Raw genomic sequence first — 15407 nt, forward strand, 5'->3', positions numbered from 1 at the left:
AGAATATTAACTATATATTAATTCAGCTAAGGAAAAGTAAATTGTTTTAATCAACTAAAATATCTTGTGTAAAGTACAGGATTTTGTAATTTTAAAATGACTTGAGTGAAGCTTAGTTTGAAACCTAAAGCAACTTCATTCTCTCAGAGGAACGTTGCCTCTTGTCAGATACACGTATTATTTATTTTAATGTGTGTATAGTTCATTTTTTATCTTCTAGAAACATCATTAGTTTTTCATATAATGTTTGAATTCTGGCTTGGTAATTTATTAATGTTACTCTGGGCTAGTTATTTAAAGTCCATGAGTTTCAGTTTACTGATCTGTGAAATAATATTAGTACTTATAGGGTTTTGTGAGGGTAGAATGAGTTAATAGATGCAAGTAAATTTAGAACAGTGCCTGGCATATAGTAAGCACTACATTAATGTGATCTGCTGTTTAAGATTTTCATATGATGATCAAGTATGGGGCAGTATGTAGAGTATATGCAGTATAGAACTTGTGAAGTCAGTTTAGTTAAATGAAACAAATCATCAGAACTTCTTTTCCTTTTGCAGGGTTTCCAAATATAACAGTGGCTCCTGATTCCTCTCAGAGTCCCATTGTGGTAAATCAAGACCCTGTCACCCAATCTATTTTTAATGAGTCTGTCATAGAACCTCAGGTAATGTGCTCTACTCACAGCTATAACACTCATGCTGAAAGGAAGTTTAAATTGTATAGGCCTTGTGGTAAACATTTTAAAAGTTTAAATATCAACAAATGCTACTTGTGGTGGCTAGATTTGTTTTTACTTAAGTGTATTGCAGTTTCTGTGAGAAATGTTTGTACCGAACAAGACTGGATGATAGTAGCTAAAATTTATTGAGTGCTTACCTAGTAGGTGTATGTACTGTTATTATCACCATTTGGCAGATGAGGAAACTGAAGCTGAGAAAAATTAAGTGACTTGGCCAAGATTACATAGTTTGCATCAAAGATGGGATTCAAATCTAGGCCATGTGGCTCCACAAGACTGCCATCGATCATTATAGAAAGAGCAGGGAGCCTTTCCACTTGGAGTCAGGTGATCCCAGGGAGTTGAAAGATCCAGTACTCAGAGCCAGCTCGGCCAGAGACCCCCACCCAGGTGGCGCAGAAGGAACTGAGAGGCAGACGCTAAGATAGGACAGCAAAGTGGTACTATTCAAGGGGCCAGCAGCCTTCCGAACTGAGAGCCTCAGGGGCTGACTGTATTCTAGGCTGAAGGCCTCGAGTGGACTCTGACCCACACAGTTATTCCCTCTGAACAGGTGATTATTATCAAACAGATGTTCGGTATTTTCGCATAACACAAAATATGCCAAGTAGGCAGCTGGTGCCTGCTTACCAGTGAACACATACAAACTAAAAAGTATTCTCCACGAGGGAGCCACGGGGGCAGGGTCAGATATCTTGAAGAATTGTTTTAACCTGTGTATGATATTGATACATTGTCCTGCCACTTTGGAATGCCCCAAGTAGTTTTCTTGCGGGGTGGGAGGGGTGGGGGCAGGGCTAGGTTTTCCTTGCCATCGTTCTTTCTAGGAAACAATATATTTTACCATACACTCAGCATTTCTCAATATTCATAAACTTAACATTTCTCAGTATCAATATTCATAAACTTAACATTTCTCAACAGTCCAGAATTATAAAAGATAGATTATGTTTCATACTTCCAAAGGCAGTTAAGTAAAGTGTTATACATATTTTAAATAGCCATATCCATTAGCCATATTTATTTCAGTCGTACTTTAAGCACTGTTTTCGGTTATTTGGAGCCTGGAAACAAGTACACAATGTATCCCAGAAACATGGAATAAAGCAGTCAGATTTTATTGTGTTGAAGAGTCTATTCTCACACCTGAGCCTATTACCGTTAATACAGCAGTAGAATTTCAAATTACTATTACTGATTCAACTAATTTGCCTACCTGGTTTAAGTTCTTTCTCAATTTACAGCTGATAGCAGATGAAAAACAGTGATGGGAGCCTCTCAAAGCAGAGATAGCAGAAAAGAATGTCAGGGAGGAGAGAGAAGACACCTTAATAGATAAGCAGAGGACTGCTATACATCAGAAAGGAAATTGGTGTTGCTATAGATAATCTTGAGTCACCAAGAAAAAATGAAATTTTTACTGTATTACTTAAGTTCTCTGGGTCCTAATTTCTTCATCCATATAGGAATTAGTGAGACTGAACCTACTCACTTACTCATCATGTAATATTTCAGATCATGCACTAGATGCTAGGATACGTAGATGATTAAGGCATGTCTCTGTCATTGGGTTGGGGAAGTGGCAGGATTTGAGGTTAGAGAGACAAGCTGGACCTAGGTCCTGAAGGGCTAAGGACTGGAAAGTAAAAGTAGAGCCACTGAAGGATTTTAAAGTGTGAAGTCATGATGAGATCCAGAATAGTGTGGAAGATGGATTGTGGAAGGGACAAGGCGGGAGAGAGGGTCTGGTTTGAAGACTTGGTGGACGTCTTAGTGAGAAGTGGTGAGGGCCTGACCCAAAGTAGTGTCAGTAGGGAAGGAAATAGAGGAGAGTAGGGATAGACTTGAGAGTGGTTAAAATGAGGTAGAGTTGGCAGGATTGGGTGACCGATAGGACAGGACAGGGGAGAAAGAAGGATAACTCCTCATTTGCTGGCTTGAGCATTTGAGTAGATGGTGACACTGTTCATTGTCTTAGGTAATATTGGCAGGAACAAAGTATCTGGAAGAATGGTGGGAGGGGTTAGGAAGCTGTTTACTTGGGACCTGTTAAGTAGGGATATCTTGTTTTTGAGACAGGGTCTTGCTATGTCACTCAGGCTGGAATGCAGTGGCACAATCATGACTCACTGCAGCCTCCACCTCCTGGGCTCAAGCAGTCCTCCTGCCTAAGCCTCCTGAGTAGCTGATAAAACAGGTGCACGCCACCATGCCTGCCTAATTTTTGTATTTTTGGTAGTGACGGGGTTTTGCCATGTTGCCCAAGTTGATCTCAAACTCCTGGGCTCAAGCGATCCTCCTGCCTCTTAAAATGCTAAGATTATAGGAATGAGCTACTGTGCCTATATAGGCCAGAATAGGGATATCTTATAGGCCAGTTGAATATGAATGTCTAGGGCTTAGGACAGATCTGGGCATGAAGATAGAGGTTTGGAAATTAATAGCATTTCAATTGTAGTTACAGTTTTGGAATTAGATATAACCACTCAAAGTGGATCAGATGAGGGGAGAAAAGGTTGATACAGGCCCTGTGGTAAACATTTTAAAAGTTTAAATAGCAACAAATGCTAGTTGTGGTTGCTAGATTTGCTCTTTCTTAAGTGTATTGCACCTTCTATGTGTAACGTTTGTACCAAACAAGACTGGATAATAATAGCTAAAATTTATTGAGTGCTTACCTAGCAGGTGTGATGTGACATTAGTCACATCAGATAAAAGCAAGGGGTAGAAACATAAGATCAGTAAAGGTGATTGGGAAGGAATGGCCAGAAGAGTAGGAGAAAAATCTAAGAAAATACAGTATTATGGGAGTTAAAGGAAACGTGTATCAAGTAGTTTTTTTTTTTTTTTTTTTTTTTGAGGCAGGGCCTTGTTCTGTTGCCCAGGCTGGAATGCAGTGGTACAATTACAACTCACTGCAACCTCGACCTTCCTGGGCTCAGGTTGTCCTTTCTCCTCGGCCTCCTGAGTAGCTGAGACTATAGGCGTGGGCTATTCTCACTTGACTGATTTTTGTATTTTTTTTTTTTTTTTATAGAGATATGGTTTTGCCATTTTGTTCAGGCTGGTCTTCAACTCCTGGGCTCAAGTGATCCATCCGTCTTAGCCTTCCAAAGTGCTAGAATTATAGGCATGAGCCACCACACCTGGCCAAGTAGATTTTAAAGGAAAGAAATGAGTGGTCAGAAAAGTAAGGGAAGACAAAGACAGACATATCCATTTGATTTAGGAGTAAGTGTGTTGAAGTTGACCTTGTAGAGAGCAGATTGAATAGAGCAGTAGGGCAGAAGCAAAGTTGCAGGGCATAGGTGGTGAGTGAGGAGGGCAGAACAACTCTTTGAAGTTTGGTGGTAGAAGAAAGAAGGTATATGTAGCTTAAGATAAGTATGGGGTCAGGGTAAGATGGAAGAGGCTTGCTCACGTTTAAATGTTGGTCAACTGAAGCCACTGCAGAGAGAGGTTGGAAATGTGGTAGAGAGACAGGATAATAGATAGGAGTGGAAGGATGTGAGAGGATTTGTGTTCTAGAACATGTGGAGGGCTTAGGAGAAGGGACCTCTTTTCTGTTATGACAGAAAAAAGAGAAAGTATGAGTGTGTATATACACTCAACTTGTGCTGTTTTTATTGTTTTGTTGAGACAGGCTCTTAATGATGTAGACAGTGAAGAAGAAGGAATTGTGAATAGCCAGTCAGGAGAAAGTGAGAATGAGAATGAGTTTGATAACTCTCTCAACTCTCAGTCTAACACGAATACAGACAGGTATGTATACGTGGCATAAATATTTATAACTCCTAGCTTTTTTCCATGGCCATTTCAGTGTTTGTTTATTGCATCATTTTTTATTAAATGGGAGTTTACTTTTGTTTAAAAATTTGTTTATTTTGATATTCAAAATAATTTGCAGGGATATTATAAAAAGCTCTTATATACTCTTTACTGAGATACATCAATTATTAACATTTTCCACATTTGTTTTATCATTTTATCTCCTTTTCTGAGATGCATGCATGCACATGTGCACCCATTACCTGAATAATATACATTGCACCTAATAAGTAGTTTTTTTAATCCCTCATCTGTCTCCCACCCTTCTCCGTCTGAGTCTCCAAAGTCTGTTAATATCACTCCTTATGCCTTTGCGTACCCATAGCTTAGCTCCTTAGAAAGTGAGAACATGCAGAATTTGGTTTTCCATTCCTGAGTTCCTTCACTTAGCATAATTGTCTCCAACTCCATCCAAGTTGCTGCAGAAGACATTATTTTTTGTGTGAGTGTGTGTATGGCTGAGTAGTATTCCATGGTGTACCTATAGCACATTTTCTTTATCCACTCATTTGTTGATAGGCACTTAGGTTCCATGTCTTTGCAATTGACACACATTGTTAAAGAACCATTTGGAAGTAAGTTGCATACTTCATATTACTTTATCCCTAAATACTTCAGTGTGTGGTTCCTAAGAAAAAGAGCATTCATTCAGATAAAATCAGTACAATGACCACAATCAGGAAATTACATTGATTTAATGCTATTATCTAATCTATAGACCTTATTTAGATTTCTCCAGTTGTCCCAATAATGTTATTTATGTTGTTTTGAATGATGAAGAAACAGTCATAATCACTTACTGTATTTAGTTTTCATATCTTTCATTTAAAAAAAAATCTGGAATCTCCTAATCTTAGTGTTTCATTACTTTTTATGACATTTGTATGGTTTTGGAGAAGTACAGCGCAGTTATTTTGCAGAATTCTCTCTAACTTGACTTTGTCTTATAATTTCTATAATTTCTTCATTATTAGACTCAGCTCACTTATACATTTTGGGCAGGAATACCCCTAAAGTGATGCTAAGTCATCGGTGTATCATATCAAGAGACAGTGAGTGATACCTTGGTTTCATTATTGGTGCTGTTAACTTTCGTTGTTTGGTTACAATGATGTCTGCCACTTTCCTTCAATGGATTATACTCTTTTATCTTTTATTTATTTTGATGTCCACTTGTCACATATTTGGGAGCTTCTTCAAGTAACTCCTGTGTCCTTTTAACGTATCTTCTTTAACATTTGATTTCTGGCACAACATAGCTCTTATACTTTGTCTTCCTTTTCCCTAGAATCAAACATTTCTTCAAGAATCCTTGGTTCATTTTATTAAAGGAGGGTGTTTAGAAATCAAGATCTAAGTATTAGATGTGCTTATTGACCCTGACATAATGGTTTTTAGACTAACAGATACATATGTATGCACTCATACATATATACCTGTAGTCATATGTATGTGAACATATCTATATTAGTATCTAGTTTTCTGTCTATTTAGCAATAAATCATGAATTTACACTGATAGCTCCAAGTCCAATTTAACACTACTGGTTTTATCTTGGTCCTCTTTTATTCCATATTTGTATTGCTCTTCTTTAACACTGAGCAGCATGTCTCCAAGCATTACGCAAGTATATTGATTCACATTCAATCCTGCAATACATAGAAAGTGGTTTTGGAATTGCTGCACCCATACTACTGCAAAAATAAACCTACTAAGTAGAGTTCAAGATTGTTAGCAGATTTTTAAAGGGTTATTGTGTTTGTTTGAAATATAATTAGGTTCATTTGATTCTATTTGTATTGTTTTAGGTTTTTACCTCTCTTCTTGACACAATTGTATAAAAAGATGTTTTCGGCCGGGCGCGGTGGCTCACGCCTGTAATCCCAGCACTTTGGGAGACCGAAGTGGGTGGATCACGAGGTCAAGAGATCAAGACCATCCTGGTCAACGTGGTGAAACTCCGTCTCTACTAAAAATACAAAAAATTAGCTGGGCATGGTGGCGTGTGCCTGTAATCCCAGCTGCTCAGGAGGCTGAGGCAGGAGAATTGCCTGAACCCAGGAGGCGGAGGTTGCAGTGAGCCGAGATGGCGCCATTGCACTCTGGGTAACAAGAGAGAAACTCCGTCTCAAAAAAAAATTTTTTTTTACTTTGCTGTGTCCTCTGGCCCGTGGAAATCTTTAAATCTTTTTGTTGTTGTTGTTGTTGAGGTCAAGTTAGGGTCTTGTTGCCTCAGCCTCCTGGATAGGTAGGACTACAGGTGCACATCACCACACCCGGCTAATTTTTTGTATTTTTGGTAGAGACAGGGTTTCACCATTTTGGCCAGGATGGTCTCGATCTCTTGAGCTCATGACCCGCCCACCTCAGCCTCCCACAGTGCTGGGATTACAGGCGTAAACCACCGTGCCAGGCTAGTATTCCATGTTTTATTATTAAATTAACTAGAGTGAACTAGCGTCTTTATGATGTTGAGTTTTACTATCTAAGAGCATAGTATATTTTTGTTAAAAATCTACTTTTCTGTTTTTCAGGAGTATTTTGGAGTTTTTGCTGTTCTTTTAAATGGAATTTTGTCTTCCATTATACCCCCTAACTAGTTATTCTTTGTTTTTATGAAGGCTGCTGATTTCCCTCTGTTATCCTGATATTCTGTTACCTTACTGAATCTTGGTTGAATTAGTTTTAGCACTGATTTTCTAAGGGTTTCTAAGTTGACTATCATGCCATCTGCAAATAGACATTGTTTTCCTGTTTTCTAACTCTTACACCTCTAATTGGTTTCTTTTGTTACAGGACAGTGTTCAATAATAATGGCATAGTGGGGATCCTTGCTTTGTTTTTGATTGCATGAAAATGCTTCTGTTGTTTCCCCTTAAGTAAGGTCCTGGCTTTAGTACTGAGGTCTTTTTTTTTTTTCTTTCTTTCTTTACATTTTAAAAATTGTTATTTTTAGTCTTTTTTGAGACAGGGTCTCACTCTGTTACCCCAGCCAGAGTGCAGTGGCGTGATCACAGCTCAGGTGATCCTCCCACCTCAGCCTCCCTCAGCCCGTAGTAGCTGGGACTACAGGCATATAACCACCATACCCAGATACATATTTTTAAAAAAATAATGCTAAGGAAATACCAATAAACTCATGTTTTCTTGAGTGTTTTTAAATCGGTAATGAGTGTTAATTTTATCAGACTTTAATATAGAGATAATCATGAGTTTTCTGCTTACGTCTCAGTGTGATACATTATATCATGGACTTCCTAATATTGCACCATTCCCGCATTTCTGCAGTAAATTCTATTTGACCGTAATGTGTTATTTTCATTAATGGAGTATTGGAGGTTGTTACTATTTTCTTTAGTATTCTTGGGTTAAAATTCAAAAATTATATTGTCTGTAGTTTAGATCTGTAGCCTTTATCAAGTTGAGGTAACAATGTAATACTTGATTTCATAAGAACCATCTGGAAGATTTTTCTAATTTTTTAAGTCCTGGAACAATTTATATAGCACTGAGACTATCCATTTTTTGAGGCTGATAGCTTTCCTCCTCTGAAACTGTTTGCTCCTCGTGCTTTTTTGGTGGGGAAGTGCCATAAGAACTTTGCTTCTTTATTTAAGCTGGTGTTTCTTCTCAAGCCAATTTTTGTAAGTTATATTTTCTTTTTCTTTTCTTTTCTTTTTTTTTTTTTGAGACGGAGTTTCGCTCTTGTTACCCAGGCTGGAGTGCAATGGCGCGATCTCGGCTCACCACAACCTCCGCCTCCTGGGTTCAGGCAATTCTCCTGCCTCAGCCTCCTGAGTAGCTGGGATTACAGGCACGTGCCACCATGCCCAGCTGATTTTTTGTATTTTTAGTAGAGACGGGGTTTCACCACGTCGACCAGGATGGTCTCGAACTCTCGACCTCGTGATCCACCCGCCTCGGCCTCCCAAAGTGCTGGGATTACAGGCTTGAACCACCGTGCCCGGCGTAAGTTATATTTTCTTAGGAAAATTTCCATTTCATCTAGGTTAATCAGTGTGTTTCCATAGAGGTGTGCCAATAATCTCTATACTTCTAAAAAAAATGTTTCAGTGCTTACTTGCTCTCATTTATTTGGGTTTGCTGTCTTTCTTAAAATTAGGTTTTTAGCAGTTTGCCTATTTTATGAATTTTTCAAAGAACTAAGATTTTTAATTTAGTAGAGGTCCAGTTTTCTGATTTCTTCTCATCAATTTTTGCTTTTATCTTTATTTCCTTCCCTGTGCTTTTTTTTGTTTACTTTGTTTTTCTAGTAAACCTAATTGAGAATTTAAAACATTCATTTTCATTTATTTTTAATTGATAAACACGTTTAGGGCTCTGAATTCTACTCTAATCACTACTGTAAATGTGTACCATACATTCTGGTATGTAGTGTTTTGTTACTTTAGGAATGAAGTAATTTCAGTTTATATTTTCATGTTTACTTAAGAGTTGTCTAATAGAAGATTTTTTAAAGGTTTTCCAGAGCCTCTTTGTTTTTCTAGTTTTATTACAGTATATTCAGAATGTGATTTGTAATATTTCTACTTGTGGAACTTCATGATGTTTTATTTTTACAAATTTTTACAAATGTTTCATGTGTGTGCCTGAGAAAAAAGTATATACTCTACCAAGGTATAAAGTTCTAAATGTATATCCATAGAGCTACCTCATTGATTATGTTGTTTACTACTTTTGTATCCTTATTTTTCCACTATTTTCTACTGAGAATGGTTTATTAAAGTCTCCTACTACTAGTATGTTTCTGTTTCTCTTTGCATTTTATGTTTAAGTATATTTAATTGTTTAGAGTTAAATACTTCCTTTCTTATAAAAGTCATAATTGTGTTTTTTGGTACATGTTTTTTGAAATGTAAGTGTTACATCTTCTTTGTGATTTATAGCTTTTACCATTATAAAGTATGCTTTGTCACATTTAATACCTTTTGATTTCATTTCTACTTCGTCTGATACCAGGAATGAAACCTCTGCTTTTTTCTTGTCTCCAATTTCCTGGCTTATCTTTGCTTTTTACATTTAGCCTTCTGTATTTTAGATCTTTAATATATTTGGCCTTTTGAAATTATTTTGTATCAAGTATGTCTCTTGTATTCAATGTAGAGTTCAGTCTTGCCTTGTTAGACAGTTTGAAAATATTCTTCTTTTAATTGAAGTAAGCTGATAACACTTATTGATATGTTTAATGTTAACTTGGTCACATTTTATAGTACTGTTTATTGTACTATAATTAGATTTTCTATGTGATGTTTCTCTTCTTTTCAAAAATTTCTTTTGGTATTTAGGAAGTTTGGAATTTGTTCTGGTGGTTACCTTTGAATATATACCTTTTATAGAGCCTTTAATCTTGTTTTCTTTTTTTACATGTCATTGTCATGTAAAAAAAAAAAACAAACTTTTTATGTGACAATGACATGTAAAAAAAAGTTGAAACTTTTTTTTAAAATGTCTACCTATTGTCCGTACAATAAATGAGTTTTTCTATGTTCCTATTCTTTTCATTATTTTCTCTGTATCCTTCTCCCCATTTTTAGCTGTATATTTTGCTTTGACAGAACATGAAGTATTTCTATATACTATGCTTCCATGTGGTATCCCATTTTTGTTTTTGTCTTATAGCTACAATTAAGTATATTAAATAGCTCACAAGTTTGGTGGCTTAAAACAACAGAACTTGATTACTTCCGAGTTCTGGGGGCCAGAAATTGAAAATCAGTTTCACTAGGCCGACATCAAGGTATCAGTAGGGCCACGCTTCCTCTGGAGGAGAAGCTGCTCTGGAAGAGAATTTGTTGCTTGTGTCTTCTAGCTTCTGAAATTGTGGCTGCATCACTCCAGCCTCTGCCTCTATCTTATCATCGTCTCCTCTGTGTGGGTGTCAAAGATCTCCCTCTGCCTGTTTCTTATAAGACTATACATGAAATAAGAAAAAATTTTTAAAAAGGAATATACATGATTGCATTTAGGGCCTACCCAAGATAATCTCCTATCTCAAGATTCTTAATTGTATCTGCAGAGGCTCCCCTCACCCCCTTTTTTTCCCCATATAATGTAATAGTGACAGGTTCTAGGGTTTAGGACATGGAACATCTTCAGGTGTTATTATTTAGCCTACTGGGGTCCTTCCAGTGGCCCCCAGTGATCCATCCCAATATCCTTCAGTTTTCAGCTTCAGTTCAGGTTCAAAAATCTCATCTAAATCTCGTTAGCTTGAAAGTCCTAAGTCTCATAAACTAAATCAGTTATGGGAGAACTGGATATGATCCATCCTGGTGCAAAATTCTTCATTTGTGGTCTGAAACTAGAAAACAAGTTGTCTGGTTTCAAAATACCGTGATGGGACAGACGTAGGATGAAAGTTATAGACATTTCCATTTTACAAGAGAAAAGGAAGAAAGGGATCAGCAGTTCCAAGCAACTTTGAAATTCAGCCGGGCAAATACTGTTAGGTTTCAAGGCCTAGAAATAATGCTCTGTGACTTGAGTCTTTACCCTTCTGGATCCATGGATCTGCTGTCTGTGCCTGTGGCTTTGGCCTTGGCCTCTGTGCCTATGGATCTGCACCTCTGGCCACATGTTCTCACTTACTTGTGGGAGCTAAAAATGAAAACAATTGAACTTAGGAAGATAGAGAGTAAAATGATGGTTACCAGAGGCTGAGAAAGGTAGTCTGTAGACTTTTTGGAGTCTAGCATCCTTCCTTCATTTCATCCTGCCTTTGTGTGTTTCAATTCAAGCCAACAGTATTTCTGTTGGTTTAACATTCTCAAAAGATTTTGTAGGTGTCTTGTATATGTCATGGTAATCTACTCCATAGACAGATCGTTCCTGGATAATCCCATCTTTATTGTTAGCTTCTTCTGAGATCATTAGGAAGATCCAGTAATCATATGCTTTATCTCTTCAGAACGAGTAAAAGGTTATTCAACCATACTCTCATCCTTCTTTCTAGCGTATGCTTTCCTAATGGTGACTTTACTAATCTTTTGCAATTTGGACAGACTGTAAACTTCTCAAAACACCAAGCCCTGGTTCCATTTGCTTAAAGTTTTTCCTTTCATTTATCTCTTTTTTCTTGCTTTTATACTAAACCTCCAGAAGAAGGTAGGCTGTACCTTCAGCACTTTGAGAAATAGACAAATGAATCACACAGTTGAAAATTAAAATTTCAGCCTTATCAGTGATAAAGATGTTTACAGCATAATTCTTAGCTCTGTAACCAATGTGCTTGTAATTAGAAATGCCTAAACTACAGCATCTCTTCTCACTCTCTCTAACCCCTACCTGACACACAGGGACAGAGTATGCTGTGGTCAGTTTACTTCAGTGATGAGCAGAGACTGGCTGCTCTGTGGACAGGCTCCTTTGTAGGACAGAGACCAAAAAGGGCTGAGCCATATGTGCTTAATTACTTTATTCTAGAGAAAGAGAGAGGAGGATGCAGCCAAACCACAAAACTTCGGAAAGGGCAAACATGCCTATGTTAGGGACCAAGGTAGGTAGGAAACTGGGTGGCCAACGCAATGATTCTTTTCAGCGCTAAGATGATAGGCATTTTTGCTATCTGTCCTATCAGTTAAAGGGAACAGTATTTTTTTCTTCGATTATGAATTACTAAAAGCTCCTTCAAATTAAACATGTAAGTATTTGGACAGTTTAAATGATAGCACCTACTGTTCTATAATAGCACTCTCATAAAAGTTAAACCAGATTTACACTAGCTATAATGTATGCAGTAGAAACACTTCCAGAGTTACATGTGGTGGGAGACATTTCTTAGCTACCATTCAACAAACTCTTAATTGTTGAATTATTCTATAGTAGGTGTTATCATTTATGTTTATATTAATTTATATTAAAATTCTTATATAGCTTATTTTCCCATAATTTATAGGTTTCTCCAGCAACTAACGGAGGAGAATTCTGAGTTAATTAATAAGTTGTGGACTGATATTCAGCAGAAAATAGCAACCCAGTCACAAATAACTCCTCCAGGAACGCCATCATCTGCTCTTTCATCAGGGGAACAAAGAGGTTTGTTTCCCCTTTGCATTATTTCTAGTTGCCTGCTTTATTGAGTTCACTCTTGAATGAAGTAATTTTTAAAGGAGTGTTATTTGAGTTTTGACTGCCTTAGCCTAATTGACTAAAACACTGGTGGATCTGTCAATTGAAATACTTCCTTAAGATGTTTGTTCACCTGAGATACTTCTGGAAATGTTCTATCTTTTAGCTGCTCTCAATGCTACCAGTGCTGTCAAGAGACTCCAAACCAGGCTTCAGCCTGAAGAAGCTACTGAGACTTTAGACTCAAGCTCTGTTGTGGGACACATGCTGAACTCAAGGAAGCAAAAACAGCTGTTAAATAAAGGTTCAGTCCCTTAATTTACAAAGATGAATTATTAAATATGTAACTTAATAGAGCTGTCTTAATCTCTTAGTAATTTTTTTTTCCTTAATCTCATCCACATGGTTCCAACTAAGAGTTTGTTGAATGTTTAGCTAAGAAATGTCTCTTACCACATGGAAGTCTCAAACAGTGGTTCTAGTGCATTCATTATAGCTAGTGTAAATCTGGTTTAAATTGTTTAATTTTTATGAGAGGAATGGCTATATCATCTATAAAAGCCTTTTATAAATTGTGAACAATAGTCAAAAGGTTTTTCTAGTAGTTGTCTAGTCATACGTTTTCCTGATCTTAAAATAGAATGACTTCTTTCATTATCAGTGAAAAGAAAACCGAATTTGCATGCTCTTTCCAAGCCGAAGAAAAACATGTTATCAGGTAGCACAACCTCTGCAGACTTACCAAATAGGACTAGTTCCAGTCTGGATGTCCTCAAACACATGATACATGAAGTGGAACATGAAATGGAAGAATATGAGCGGTGGACAGGTCGTGAGGTCAAGGGCCTGGGGAGCAGTCAGGGTCTTTCAGGCTTCACTTTGTCGCTGGTGAGCTCCCTCTGTCGCCTGGTTCGGTACCTTAAAGAGGTAAGAACAATCTTGCAAAGTGGTGATTACCCCTTAGCCAGACAGCTCATTTTTAAGAAAGCTCTCTCAACTAAATATATTCACACACACTATCAGATATAAAAGTATATAATAAACTGTCAGATGTGAATGTAAAAATAAAACTTCTAATATAAATACATTAAAACTCTCCAGTTATTGCAGCCTTCAAATAAAGAACAGCCAAATTTGAATAGCTTTGTTTAAAATACCTCAGTTTTAGATTATCTGCAGTACAGGCTTATCCTTTAAATCCTTTTCTGCCATTAGTAGATACATGCTCAGATAAGTGATTGTAATTTTAATAAGAGCTTTAGCAAATTATAATCAGTAGGTTAAATCTGCTGTTAATATAATTATATCTTGTGCTAATATTAAATATTGCTGTTTGGCAGTTGTACATTACATGGAACTGTTAACTGTGTCTTCATTCTACTGCTATTCTCTGCTTCCTACTCCCACATTCAGTTTGGAGAGAGGCATTGCCTATCATCCGTAGATGTAATAGGTTGGAAAATTCTTTGTTATCTGTATGTGATACAGATAAGTAACTCAAATATATAGGTAACTCATGTATAGCTTCATTGTCTAAGTCGGAGTTGTTTTATTGTAAAAATAATTTATAAACTAAGAACTGTTTATTTAATTTGATTTCAAATAATCCATCCACAGAATTAGAGTTGGCTATGTATTTCATCTTTAAAAATCTATCTAAACTGTTATATACTTAAGCCTGTTGTACAAATATGACAAAAATGTTTAAGGAAAATTATTATTTAACAAAATAGATCTAACACCTTACTACAGATGTTTCGGTTTCTCTAGAGCTGTCTTCCTAAAGTTGAATTGCCTTTTTTTTTTTTTTTTTGAGACAGGGTCTCACTCTGTTGCCCAGGTTATGGTGCAGTAGTGGCATGATCTCAGCTCATTGCAACCTCCACCTCCCAAGTTTAAGCAATTTTTCAGCCTCAGCCTGCTGAGTAGCTGGGACCACAGGTATACGCCACTACTCCTGGCTAATTTTTGTATTTTTTTTTTTATAGAGACACAGTCTCACTATGTTGCCCAGGCTGATCTCGAACTCCTGAGCTCAAAGTGATCTTCTCGCTTTGGCCTCCTAAGCTGTTGGGATTATAGGCATGAGCCACCACACCTGACTCTAAAATTCCTTTAAATGAAAGATTTGTTGTACTGTCAGACCTATTAAAGCCTTAACATTCTTTCACCTTTAACTTAGGAATCTTCAGTAGTATACTTCTGGCTCTTGGAAAGTATTTCAGGCTTAGAAGCATGTACTTTTTTTGTTTGGAGATAGAATCTTGCTATGTTGCTAGGCTGGAGTGCAGTGATGTGATCTCGGCTCACTGCAACCTCCACCTCCCGGGTTCAAGTGATTCTCCTGCCTCAGTCTCCTGAGAAGTTAAGACTATGGGCACACACCACCATGCCCAGCTAATTTTTGTATTTTTAGTGGAGATGGAGTTTTGCCATATTGGCCAGGGTGGTCTCAATCTCTTCACTTCATGATCTGCCAGCCTTGGCCTCCCAAAGTGCTGGGATTACAGGCGTGAGCCACTGCCCCCGGCCAGAAGCATGTACTTTTAAGTGAATCACTTGCTTTAACAAAGTTAAACCATTTAAAGTTGTAGTCATTTTATTTTAAATTGTATTTTAACAAACTTAATTTTTGAATTGACGATACAGTTACATGATATGAAATTCAAAGATACAGCAGATCGTACAATGAAAAGTCTAACTCTCATCCCTAACTTACAGTTAGCCTGTTTGCTTACTTTTAGCCAAC

General features: G+C 37.2%; 1 protein-coding gene across 4 annotated transcripts in view; it reads left to right on the forward strand.

Annotated features, from left to right (window-relative positions):
* Positions 1–15407, forward strand: part of SPICE1 (spindle and centriole associated protein 1) — a 68595-nt gene that overhangs the window by 25474 nt on the left and 27714 nt on the right. For all 4 annotated transcript variants that reach the window (XM_074404364.1, XM_074404363.1, XM_074404360.1 and 1 more), the window contains 5 exons: positions 561–667; positions 4386–4504; positions 12486–12625; positions 12825–12962; positions 13320–13585. In XM_074404364.1, the coding sequence (XP_074260465.1) occupies positions 561–667; positions 4386–4504; positions 12486–12625; positions 12825–12962; positions 13320–13585 (770 nt within the window). The remainder of the gene's footprint in view (positions 1–560; positions 668–4385; positions 4505–12485; positions 12626–12824; positions 12963–13319; positions 13586–15407) is intronic.

The sequence above is a fragment of the Saimiri boliviensis genome, chromosome 8 (genome assembly GCF_048565385.1).
Source record: "Saimiri boliviensis isolate mSaiBol1 chromosome 8, mSaiBol1.pri, whole genome shotgun sequence".
Classification (NCBI taxonomy): domain Eukaryota; kingdom Metazoa; phylum Chordata; class Mammalia; order Primates; family Cebidae; genus Saimiri; species Saimiri boliviensis.